This window comes from Pholis gunnellus, assembly GCF_910591455.1.
Source record: "Pholis gunnellus genome assembly, chromosome: 6".
In the NCBI taxonomy this organism is placed as follows: Eukaryota; Metazoa; Chordata; class Actinopteri; order Perciformes; family Pholidae; genus Pholis; species Pholis gunnellus.
In genome coordinates this window covers 17,060,812-17,074,041 of record NC_136532.1, presented here as the reverse complement: position 1 = coordinate 17,074,041, position 13,230 = coordinate 17,060,812, and the positions used below count along the sequence as shown (strand labels likewise).

At 43.6% G+C, this 13,230-nt stretch overlaps 1 protein-coding gene across 1 annotated transcript; it reads left to right on the top strand.

Moving 5' to 3' along the window:
• Positions 1–11,933: 11,933 nt before the first annotated feature.
• Positions 11,934–13,022, top strand: aplnra (apelin receptor a; the record flags this gene model as incomplete). Its single annotated transcript, XM_079161332.1, has 1 exon — positions 11,934–13,022. One exon carries the CDS (start codon positions 11,934–11,936, stop codon positions 13,020–13,022), a length of 1,089 nt encoding a protein of 362 aa, XP_079017458.1.
• Positions 13,023–13,230: the final 208 nt, after the last annotated feature.

Here is a 13,230-nt window from a genome sequence, read left to right as displayed (position 1 = left end):
ATAAGAGTCACTTGGAGAGCTGTCAAATTACATCTCGGCTGAGTTCCAACATTGTTTATTGTGTGCACTTCCAAATTTGAATCAGTGAGTGCCAATTGATGGGTGTATCTGGCCGTGCTGTCCAGGGTGTAGAGGCAGGGTGTGGACCTGTTGTAAACCTTTGTCTTGTTTATGGGAGGCTGGTCTGGTCTAGGACACAGCTTCGATCAGTGCCCTCCTTTCTGCTCCAAGGAGGTCTGACTGATGGATGGGCTCTAATCAGCAGCAGACAGACCTGCCACAGGAAACATCTCCCCAGCACGTTTACGGAAACCAACACTTCTCCAGAGACCTGCTGAAAGCCACTGAGGGAGAGGGGGAGGGAGCCGAAAAACAATTGGATTCTCCTTCATTTTCTTTACGGAAAATCAGCAGACTGTCCACTGTTCACTGACCAGAATATTATTTACAGGCCTGCTGCCAAATAGCACACTTGAACAATACAGCAGCACAGAGCTTGATTAACTTGGAAACAATTGCCAAAAACTTATTTTGAGAGTAAGTGAACTGTTGATTTCCCACTGCATTCTGTGTAGAATTACAGAAAAAAACTCTTCAAGTAATAGTTCAACATGTTGGTAGAGCTTATTTGTTTTTTTGCCAAGAATTAGATGAGAAGATTGATACCACTCGCGTAATGTCTGGACAAAAAATCATGAAGATTAGCTTAGCACAAATACTGGAAACGGGGTAAACGGCTAACGTTAGCCTGTCAATAACCTGTCAATTACTGAGTTTTAGAGGGGTAGACGGTTGATTTTGTTACTGCTAGACAAAGCTAGCTAGCTGTTTCCCCTGTTTCCACACTTTATGCTAAGCTAAGCTAAGCTAACCACCTGCTGTCTGTAGCTTCAACTCTCTGCAAGAAAGCAAATACTTGTAGCCTATCCAAAATCTCTAACTTTTCAATTCAATCTGATAGAGGTAATGCACCAAACAGGGCCATTATCAATGTCACTTTAGTCAAAGCAGGAGGTGCTTATGCGCTATGCAGGGAGGATGTTGAAGCCAAGATATGGATCACTGAGAGGCTGAGTGTGTTTCTCTATTATACGTACAGTAGTCTATAAATATCATTGCAAGACGTTTCCTGCCTCAATTCATAACATGTTGACTTGCTCTTGTCAAAAAATTATAACTTTAAAGTAAGGGTTAAGTCTGTCTTTTCCGCTAAGCCCCTCCTCTTCCTGATTGTCTACAAGAAGCACCTGACCTGTCGGATTTTTTTACGTGCTCTGTGTCCTGGCCAAAGGGCTTTTCTACATCTGACAGGTGAGACTTCTCTCCTGCAAGACAAATCCCCCCCGCCCCCCCCGCGCATGTCAGGAGGAGCAAGGCGATGAGTCGCCATTCGCTTTACGTATGAATAGGCCGATCAGTCTGCCATGTTGGAATGCTGAGAGCTGTTTGCCTTTTGGGCCCGTGAAAGCCTGTCACTCCGTATTGTGGTAGCAGAGATTATCCCTGAAAAGAGCCTGGGTGTCCTCCTCTCTCTTCCTTCTTCTCAAACTCTCTGACCTTGATCTTGCTGTCAAGCAGCCTTCTGCCCTATGCATGGACCCATACAGTCACACTTGCACAGGTGTGGGGGGGGGAAATTCCCTCCCTTTAATCATGGTTGGTGGTTTCCATGTGACCGCAATTAAAAAGTTTCCATTTTCCATCATTACTGCATTTTGTAATTAAGTGGTTTGTTCAGTCACACATCACCTGTATTTCCACCACAGTTTTGCGTATATGTGTTGGAAAGTCAGTGAAGGAAAGGTAGGAGAGCAGGTTTGGGCTTGCCCTCTCAGTCCTAATCCTACAGGCCCTCAGGGTTGTACCCACCTCAACAATCTGTTTAAAAAACACTCAGTTTCCATGATACTCATGAAAACAGGTACATAAGTTCCTCCAGGATCGGCTCCATTTCCAAATGAAATACCTTAAACTTTTACTAAAGTGCAACATAAAGTGTTATCTTTCGGGAGTAACCTGCAGAGCAAGGGTCACCCACAAGGGCAACCCTCGTCGATGAAGGCGTACCACCCTAAACAAAGACCAACAAAGGCAGGAAGGGCTGAGCCGTTGAACCCTACATAGCATCAATCGTATGTATAGTGTCAGTGCAGTATGATGGGTATGTTTTTCCTGTTTAAGTATTCCCTCTCAGGGGATTCTCACTCTGAGAGCAAAGACTTGTGGTCTGCAGGGCAACGTAAACACTCTCAAATCACGGCTCTGATGTGGCTATTGTGACATCAGAAATGGAAAGGTGTGAATACACAGTTGTGGTAGGCCATTGTCACACACGTGTTGCAAATAAAGGAAGACATTGGATAAACACAAGAGGGTGGGTCCTGGTTTTTAGCATAATGGTGCACACGTTTGAAAAATAACATTCCCCAAAGAATTCAGAGAACTTAAGCGAGACGTTTCAGATGCTAACTGTCACACCTCCACAGTCAACCCAACTGCTGCATGACGTGGAAAGTCTCGTCAGGATACCAGATTTGGAAGAGTCAGAGTTGTTAACGTGGTTCGAGACTCTTCAAGTGTTAACCACATTGAGGTACGGTAATATATGCAATTAGGTGCAGAAAAAACATTATTGAAACTCAGCCAATGTTGCTCCGCTGTTTTGTGAATGTGCCTGGCTGTCTCAGTTGGAAAGAAGAGATCATATATCAAGATGGTTCTTCCAGATTGCTCCACAATATTACTGCCATATGGAAGCCATGCATATGACGAAGTAGCTGCAAAGACTTGTAAGGAGGCATGAGATCAAATCATATTTCATATCTAGGTCAGCATTAGCCACAGCTATTCCTTACACTGTACTATACACTTCTTATTAATGCTCAGTATCACATCTTGATACTGTATATGGACTACTACTCAATATATGGAAGGTTGACACATTTGAGTGATGTTTAACTAAATGCTTTGCAGTGTTTTTTGTGGCTGTTAGCAGTAGATTAAAGAGGAGACACTGTTGGGGCGGGAGGGATGTGGTCTGCAGCTGTTTGTTTCAGCTAAATCAAAGTATAGGGTGCAAACATTTGGCTTCATAAGCCACCACATATGCTAGCATCAAGGCCACCCTGACACCCAGCTCATAGAACAACCTGTTAGCACAAAGGATCAGGCTGCATGCTGTATTATGGGCATGGATAGTTTTAGAGTTGAAAAGGGTCTTCTTAAAGTTAGAAGTGTCTTTTTAATTCATTTAAATGCAAGAAGTCCTAAATCCCTCAGCTGCGTTTCAAACCCCTAAATCCTTGGAGCGAGATGAAGTGCAACAACATGTGTTGAGTTTCAAGTATTGGGATCAACCCATTTTGAAAGCTTAAATAGTCCAGGGCTCTGTCCAAATATTTTCTTAGAGTCCCGGCTTCTTTTTGGAGGCACTTAGCCTTCCCACACTGGGACACAGAAGAGTGGCACATGTCTTTGACGTTGACTTTAGGCCTGTTTTGGGATCGTTAAAGGCCAATTTGTCAGCATTCAACACAGGGCAGACAGTGAGATGTGTTTCAAGGGGCCTCACATCTGGACCTTTTGTGTTTTAACAGGGTCCCGCTTCCTCTTTTAGAAACCTGAAGTACATGTATAATGGGAAGGCCACGTTCCACAGCCAGTTGGTCTCGTTTCATTAGCACGCTTTGGCCAGGGACTCTTACTCAAATACAAACTATCCCTAATGGCCCAATGCTACCTTTCTTCCCTCAGTCACATACTATGATAATAATCATCAGTTGTAATGAGTTAATGTAATTATCAGCTGCTCCTGAAGGGAAAAGAAATGTATTATTGTGGGGAAAGCCTTGTAGAGTTTAACATGAGTTGTACAGTAAGCAGAGATGGAGAGACGGGCAAGACGAGACCAAGGTCTGGTCTGGCAATCAGTCACTTTGAGGGCAGCTTGATTAAAGGAAATGGACGGAGTGGAAACTTTGAATGTGTGTTTTCAGTAGTGTTTTCGGCCTGTCTGGGTGATAGCAACAGCAAAACAGATGCTGAAACAATTAGGGCAAGTTGGAGGATGTTTTTACTCCCACTCTGAGCCCCCTCCCCTCCTCTCGCCTTGTGATTGCACATCAAAGTTGTCGACAGAGTGTTAAAGTTGATTTTATTGTTTGACTCCTTAAAGCAGTTGTCAGTTTTTAAAGGAGCCGCAGCTTCTAGCTGCAGACCAGTTGAGAGCACAGACAGCCTTAAAAAAAGACCAGTCCCTGCAAAGGCACAATGTGGAGTGGTGGGATCTACTCAGGCACAAATGCAGTTTCAAGTCGTAAAATTGGTTTTATGATGGTACAATTGTCCTTCTTCATTTTAAGTTATATATATATATGTACTTGGCGTTCCGAGAAACAATTTTCAGTGTGAGACTATATCGCTATTGCTGAACAGCAACAAGTGTTAATGACAAAGTAATGGCAAGAACATGGAGGAAAACACAGACCTATAGCGTTCTATCCCTCTCAACTAGATTCTGTTGCTGGAGCAATGCCTGTCTGCTTACAAGCCGTAATTGCAGCATCAATGGCTCTACAAACATCTGCACCGATCTGCAACCTTTAATGCTAAAAGTACCACAATTAGTTTCAGTTCTACTTCTGCAAAATAAAATAACTTACATGTCACCTGCAAGACATCTCTCATGCATGGCAGTGTTGCTCTCACAACCTCATTTGACTATTGAAAGGTGTACAACACTGAATCCATCCACACTGTTACCAACAGCTGAGGAAGGGACACCACGTGACTGTATAGCTGCAACTAAAGTCGTGTATTACCAAGAACAGACTTGACAGATATTCCATTTAAAGATGCAGATTTACTATGTTTGTTGATGACTCATGTAAAAATAATTTATATGGTACAAATGCAACAGGATATGCAGTAGTAACAAGTAATAAAGTTTTGAAAGCTGAACCTTTACCACCACACGTATCTGCACAAGCAGCAGAACTCATTGCTCTGACAGAAGCATGTCAATTAGGTAAAGAACAAGGTTGTGAATATCTGCACAGACAATAACTATGCATATTCATGCATACATGTGTTTGCTCAATAGTGGAAAAACAGAGGCATGGTAACATCAACTAACAAACCTATCACACACAGAGATTTGATCTTACACTTGCTAGATGCATTACAGATGCCTAGGAAAATAGCAGTCTGTAAATGCACAGCACATACAACAGGAATTAACCCCATTTCCCCCACTTGGTGTCGAGTAGAATTTTTCTAACAGACCCGTATGAAGGAGGCCCACGATGCACACACACCCTGTGGTTTGTTTGCTCTGAACAGAAGGAGAGACAGCCTCGTCTCAGAGGTGACTGATTTACAGTTTGTTGCTGTCTGTCAAACAGCTGACAGATGGGTAAAACAGTGCTGCCTCCGACACACTGTCGCCATTCTTAGATGCTTTGCAGTTTCGCCAGTGGCAAGAATGCTGAGGACCGCTCCTTAAGTTTGATGGGAAGGTTAACAGCTCCCATAAAAGTGTAACAGTCGAGCATACACTGTGTTGTCTTGTACCTGTGATGACCATTGAACCTGCTAAATATCCTGTTAAAGGATATTTAGACATTGAAACCAAACGATAACTACATTGTAAATAAACGCAGCTGCTCACATTTGAAAAGGGCTTTTTAAATCTCTTGGAAAAACATTGTCATACTTGGTCCTGAAATAAGAACAAAAATGTAACACAGGGCTTGTCAGTGATGAAATGGCCGTTGTGGACGTCATTTTGAGTGTAACTCTTTTAAGATATTAATAGTCTAGATATTCCCGACATGCTCATACTGTGTGAACCAACTTGTTTCTTATTTTAGCAGTTTTTCTAAAAGGCTCCAGTGTTGGGTTTGCCATTTAACTGCCATAAACCTCTTTGTGCTTTTTGTGCGCTGCTGCATAGAGGACATTTGTAGGCCTTTAAATCATATAACGAGTAATTTTGGAGTAAAAAAGTTAACAATGAATTAAAGCCCACTGATTGTCTGAGATTTGAGTTTATGGTTTTGCTCACCCAGCATTTTTGTCAGGGGCTCCGTCCTGGCCTTTCTCAGTGCCAGTCAGGTCTGTGACAGCTCTTTCATTCCTGCCCTGAAGGAAATGATCATATGACAGATAAAAGTTCCGCTCAGACGTCGTGAGACTTTAAATGAAAAGTCTGCAACGCACCTGGTTTTCACATGGGCTGCTGTTTGGGACTTCTCTTTGACTTCTCATAACAGGATAGGATTTAGGTTTCTGTGTCTGTAGTTTAAAGGAAAACAGGCCAAAATCATGCTGGTGCTTATTGACTATGAGATCCAGACATTTCCTCTCAGAATAAATCTACTGCCTGAACAATTAAGAATAAGCATCCAGCTTTAAAGGATCAGCCAGGTTATCTTAAAAGCAGACCAGATAATTGATTTTGAATATCATGTTAACGCTCCAGTAAGATGTAACTGTGGAAGGATAGACTTATTTCCTCCTAATTGAGCCGCAGGGTTTTTGTTTTGTCAGGAGATTTTGGGCCAAATGGAGTCGGATTCCTGCAGATCTCCTGGGATGATGGGAGGGCCGGGCTGGAGTCTAGCAGAGCCTGGAGATCCCAGCAGTCCCCCCGGCTCCTTAATCCCTGTCATTAACTCTACTACACAGAGAGAACTGGCCTGCCTGCCAGCCACTGCCCTCTCATCAGGCCTGTCTTTTGTCCCTACATTTCTTACCTCACATCCTCTCTTTCATTAGACTCATCTCCTGCTTCTTTATTTTCTCCTGTGTTATTGTTAACTACGGTTTCGACGGGATTTCCTTCCTTATCTTCCCTGTGAGTGCAGGTGAAACATAAATCTTAAGTGTTTCACCTACGCACTTAAAAAGAAGAACTGAACTGATAAAAACAATTCGAGAATAACTACAGCTTACCTTAAGCAGCTAGAAAATAAACGTCTGACAGAAGCATCTCAGTTGGAGAGGACAAACGGTCCTATTATAGCACATCCTGTGGTGCTGGACGTTTTGTCCAGTGACACAAACACACACACACTCACACACAGTATAGTGGGGAGAGGATGGGTCCGGGGGTGGTCCAGAGTCCTGAGAAAGGAGAGGGGAAACACCTTGTGACCCTCTTGTTCCTGACCAAGCAACTGGAGACAACAAGGATGGACGCGAGAGCACCGCTGGGCAGCTGCCTTGATTTGGGTCAATCAGTTGCTGTTGGCTAACATTTGACATAATGATTAGCTGCTTAAATTTGATGCATTCATGAAGTATTTAAAGCATTTTCATCAAGTGGAAAAAAAAGTGCAAATTTAAAGTTGAGGCTCCAATCGATGTCAAAATAATCCTGTCCTAAGTGTGTGTGTGTTTGAGAGTTTGTGTGTGTTTTGTTTTAATTTCTTGGCAGACGTGCAATAAGGAAGGTAGATAAGTCATAAATAAACAGTCAGGATTGTTCTATCGTGGCAACAACAGTAATCAGCTTGCAAACACTGCTGTGGTTTTGCTCTGGCCATGTTTGGGTTTTGATATGGATGTCGAAGCCAACTATCTCCCAGACACAGACAGCATGACTTCTGCTGCAGATAAAGTCTCCATCCAAGGAAAACATTGCTTTGATGCACGCACATGTTCAGTTTACTCACTCAAAATAAGTGTTAAAATACATAAATCTGGATGGATTTACTTCTTCATACTACATAGGGAGCAAGAAGCTCAACAACAGCAAGAAGCTAGTGCATGAAAGTTCTCCACTGGTTTATTATTGTCGGACTCACGATGGAGTATCATCATGAGTCGAGTATCAAAATCAATGCAGCAGAACCGAACATCCAGAATCCACACATTCTTCTTTCTTGTCACAACCTGGCACCTACATTACCCACAATGCAACTCGACTACAGCAGCAGAGGGGTTTTTAAAAAAATAATTTTTTATTGTATTTTGTTTTAGTCTTCTGAGATTTATATCAAAATGATTTGGGTTTTAGTGCACCATATAGGTCATAAAGGTGCATTTGACTATATGGACAGAAATACTGTAATAATTAAAAAAATAAAGGCAAGTAGATTAGATCACTGTTCTGAATATCTTCAGAGTTAAGTTATTAATGTTGAAAGCATCTGTTTCATTGTAATCTGAGATGCATGATGGCATTTTAAAAAGCCTTCTGACTGCAGGTGCATTGCTCATTAAGAGAAAAGTGCTTAGAGCGACAAAAATGAAACAATGAAGCAGCTTTATCAGCTCAAACATTTCTCATGACCGGGTGGAGGTCTCTATTCAGTTCAATGCTGAAGTCAAGAGTAGGCAGATGTGGGAGAAAGATAGCTGCTTGTGACCTCGAGCTTAAGGGTTTAATTAGGCACATGCAGCACAGCACAATGCCCTCTGGAAGTTATTTACAGAACTCTCCATTTCACACTATGAGAATGTATTTCATCTTTGTGCTTTCTTGTGACGTCTGATTTCTTTTTGCATTGAAAATGCAGACACGAAGAAGCAAATTGTCACGCAGGAGTAGCAGACACACAACAGCCAGTGATCCTCAGTCAACCTTCAGTTTGACAAGATGCTCTGCCAATTAGCAAACCCCTCAGCTGGAGCAGTGCCCTCGCACATCTGAGGGTGTGGCACTGGCTCCACGGCACAGGAGTGCGATGTCGTCTGACACGGCAAAGTCGGCACTTAGCAGGCTGACGTGAAAGGTCTGCGGCTGTGGCTCTCAGTTAGTTATAAGATTGGATGGAAATACAAATCGAGGACCATTATGAGTTATTGTTATCTCTATTCCGCATAAAGTGTTTTCAGCAGGGACGGTGCGCCCTTAGAGACCAACCTTGTCTCTTTAAATGATAGCACACTGTGACCCTAGACACCCTTTGGACCTGGTCCCTTGGTGCCTCAGTATGATTTGTGAGGCCTGGGGTCTGCTGTATCGGCCACAAATCAAGGAGGCGAGAGGAGGATCTGTGTGCCGCCATCAATTTTTACACTTCAAACAAACCTCAGGTCCCAGATTACACCTTCAATTACTTATCTCCACCTCTGACCAGACTGGAGCTGACATGAGTCCATTGAAAATGTCCCCCAAGTCGCCTTTCATTGACTCCAGTGAACTCAGTAAAGATGAGTATCACAAACCTTCCTCTCTTTAAAAATATCAGCTGCTACAAATCCTATAATAACAGTGACTTTCCATTGTAGGGCTGCATAAGTATCCATGGTATCCCTCAACTGAAAATACAGCTCATGGTCAGAGCGAGATAGAAGCAGTCATATCACAGCAACAGGGCAATTACAGCAGATCAAAAGCATTCACAGCTGTGGCAGGGACACATGTGTGGTCCAGGCCTAACAGTGAAAACCCTGTGACACAATGCAGCGATAGGTGACAAGGTAGCAATGGTGATATATGGGGTGGAAAGAAAATATGACACAAAATAAAAGCATGTCGTGACTTCTGGTCAAAACTGACATTGAATAAATTGCATCATAGCTGATGATCATCCTCCCAACCCCCGTCAAACTGACTTTAGGATCAGCAGCAGGGCTTTATCTTGGCACCTATAAAGGCTCTGATTAACAAGTGAGGAGGTCCTCTGAAGATATCAAGACGGTGGTCTAATCTGACCATCTGTTTCTTATCTACTCACCTTTATTTTATAAGTTTGCTAATTTATTTGTCTAAGGGATACCGGGTCTGCAAGCAGCAGGCGGCCAATCCTCTCCCCGGGGAATGAGGTAGAGGTGGGATCCACCTGGTGTGTGTTTGTTTGTGTGTGTGTTTGTGTGTGGGTTTTCTAAGATCAAGGATCACCTACAAGCAGAATAAGCATGGTGCATTTTTATTTTACCAAAGCCAATCTGAGGAGGATCACTGCTTTCACTTTTTTTATTTAGACAAATACAAAATCATGTAAACAGATGTAGTGCAGCAGTTGACTCTCCACGGAGAAGAAACTGGGCGTCAACGTCTCCTCATTGTTGAAAGAAAGATAAAGTCTCCACGCTATCAGAGTCCCCTAACCTGGCTCTATGTGCAGCACAATAACCGGTCAAGCTGATAAATGTGATCCAGAGAGAACTTCCTGAAAGCCAGTGCATTTACAGTAAAATAATCCACAGTGAGGATTTATGTAACTCTCTGTCATCACCACTAGGAGGCCCAGTTTTGGACAGATTATCCAAAACAAAGCTGCTGTAAATAATGCTCAGCACTGCCCAGACTTGTCCACTCTTTGTTTCACTGAATGTAATTAGTTTCTCAAACTGTTGTTGTGCAAATGGTTGTGCTCAGTAAAGTTGAATTCCCATAATGCAGATTTCTATTTCTGTTGGGTGTTAACCAATCCTTTTCTCAACTGTTCCTATTTCTTATAGTGGTTTGTTTTATTGTTGGACAGTTACTTATTTATATAAAATACAAAATATAATTTTCTATTTTTTTCCTTATGAGTTACACTGCATTTACTCCTAGCACGATGCAATCAGCAGTTAAAAGAGCATGCATTATCCAACAGGCTCAATTAAAAGGATTTAGAAATAGACATTGTTAGCACAGTGATGGTGTCAATGTGAGGTTTCCTTGTGTTTTTGTTTCAAACCGGTGCGTTTGCTTGTCCTTTTATCATGGAAATATATCCCCAGACTTGAGAATTGAATTCACACATCCCTTGAGCTGCCCGCTGACGTTTAATCTTATCTTCAAACAGTTTGCAATTCACTGCCCATCTAATTACGTTTTCAAGGCAAGGCAACTCATCAAACTGGTAGGATCATATTTCAGATGGCAAGTCTGCAACACATTTTTAATCTGGCAGTAAACGTTCGTTAATTGACAATTTGGCGACAAAAAAAGAGACGAAAATGTGACCCATCTGACAGTTTGCATTTTTAACAGCCGTTTAATTGTGATTGTGATGTAAAACGAGATACGTTGATATGTTCAGACTTGTTCCGCACACTATGAGCAAAATCCACCTTTACTGACGAAGACGCTGGTAAAGTAATGCAACGCTGAAACGTTTTCTTGCCGATTTAAGAGATAAAAGATTTCTCAAGCGACAGCGAGGCAGAGCAGCCAACAGGTCTGCGTCTGTCCGCTTTGTTTACATGATGTCATTTATTCACTTCAGTAACGGGAAAATGCTGTTTAAATCAACTGTTGGATGACATGCGATCAACATCATTATTATTATTATTATTATTATTATCATTATTAGAACTTACTCACGATCGCAATTTAAAATGATGTAGGCTTTTTTAATATCTGTTCTTTGTTACAAAGAAACTAATTATGTTCTAAGTAAAAATAAATAAAAACGCATTGACTTATCAGTTGATTAATTGATTAATGTCTCATATTCACCAGATGCAACTTCGATCAGACCTCAGGGTGGGATCGAGTTTAGAAATTCTTACTTTTGTGAAGTTACTGAACGTACTGAAGTTACGTTGATTACATTTTCTTGCAAATTCCTTATGGATGGTTATTAATTTCGCATAGTTAAAAAAACATTAAGGGTTTCACCTGCCATATCGGGGCTCCTCGTCCTCCGGGCAGAGGGTTGGGCCCCGCCAGTAGAGGTGAGAGAGAGGAGGAGGGGGGGGGGGGGGGGGGGGGGGCTGAGAGATGTTTTACTGGGGGAGGAGGAGGGGGTCGTCCTGGGAGGGAACCACGGGTGTGGAGGGCCGAGTTTAAAAAGGCAGACAGCCCCAACAGTCACTCACTCTCTCACACAATCTGCCCTCCTCCAACTCCTACCAGCAGTCAACTCAGCAGAACCTACAGCTCCTGTGATTCTCTGCTTTGGTTCACTTCTGAAGACTTGGAACTGTACAGGACTCAATCTTTTTTTTCCTGAGAACAAAGGATTTTAAAAGATCTTTTCCACTGCAGCATGGAGACCACCACGGGGGAATATGCTGATAACTATGACTACTATTATGAGGACAATGAGACTGCTTGCGACTTCTCAGAGTGGGAGCCCTCTTACTCCCTCATCCCGGTCCTCTACATGCTCATCTTCATCCTGGGCCTGTCAGGTAACGGTGTGGTCATCTTCACCGTCTGGAGATCCAAATCGAAACGTCGGGCTGCAGATGTCTACATAGGGAACCTGGCCATTGCTGACCTCACCTTTGTTATAACCCTGCCTCTCTGGGCCGTGTACACAGCGCTGGGCTACCACTGGCCATTCGGTGTGGCTCTGTGCAAGATCAGCAGCTACGTTGTTCTGGTCAACATGTACGCCAGTGTTTTCTGCCTCACCTGCCTGAGCTTTGACCGCTACCTGGCCATCGTGCACTCTCTGTCCAGCAGCAGGCTGCGCTCCCGGGGCACCATGCTGGCGTCCTTGGGGGCTATTTGGTTCCTGTCCGGCCTGCTGGCTGTGCCCACGCTGCTCTTCCGCACCACTATGAACGACCAAAACAGCAACCGGACCACATGCGCCATGGACTTCAGCCTGGTCACCATGAACCAGAAGCACGATTACCTCTGGATCACTGGGCTCAGCCTGTCCTCCTCCGCCTTGGGTTTTCTCCTGCCTTTCTTGGCCATGACCATCTTCTACTGCTTCATCGGCTGCACCGTCACACGCCACTTCAACAACGTGCGCAAGGAGGACCAGAAGAAGAAGCGCCTGCTGAAGATCATCACCACACTTGTGGTGGTGTTTGCCTTCTGCTGGACTCCCTTCCACGTGCTAAAGAGCATGGATGCCCTCTCTTACCTGAACATGGCCCCGAACTCCTGCGGGTTCCTGCGCTTCCTGCTTCTGGCTCACCCCTACGCTACCTGCCTGGCCTACGTCAACAGCTGCCTCAACCCGTTCTTGTACGCCTTCTTCGACCTGCGCTTTCGTTCCCAGTGTCTGTGCCTGCTCAACCTGAAGAAGGCTATACATGGCCAGATGAGCTCAATGTCCTCCACGCTCAGCGCCCAGACTCAGAAGTCAGAGATTCAGTCACTGGCCACCAAGGTGTAGAGAATAAAAGGAAAGGTGGAGCGTGGCTGCGGGCCGGTCCCAGCTCCAACCACTGGAACACTTGTAAAAAAAAAAAAACTGAGATGATGAACTTTCGCTGCTCACAGTCATGAAATCCATAATTTGTTCTTCTTATTCTACAGCGAAAGATGTGGATGCTCTGTTTGTTGTGTGGATTTGCTCCAGCTGGCTGAGCTCCTTCGCTGCT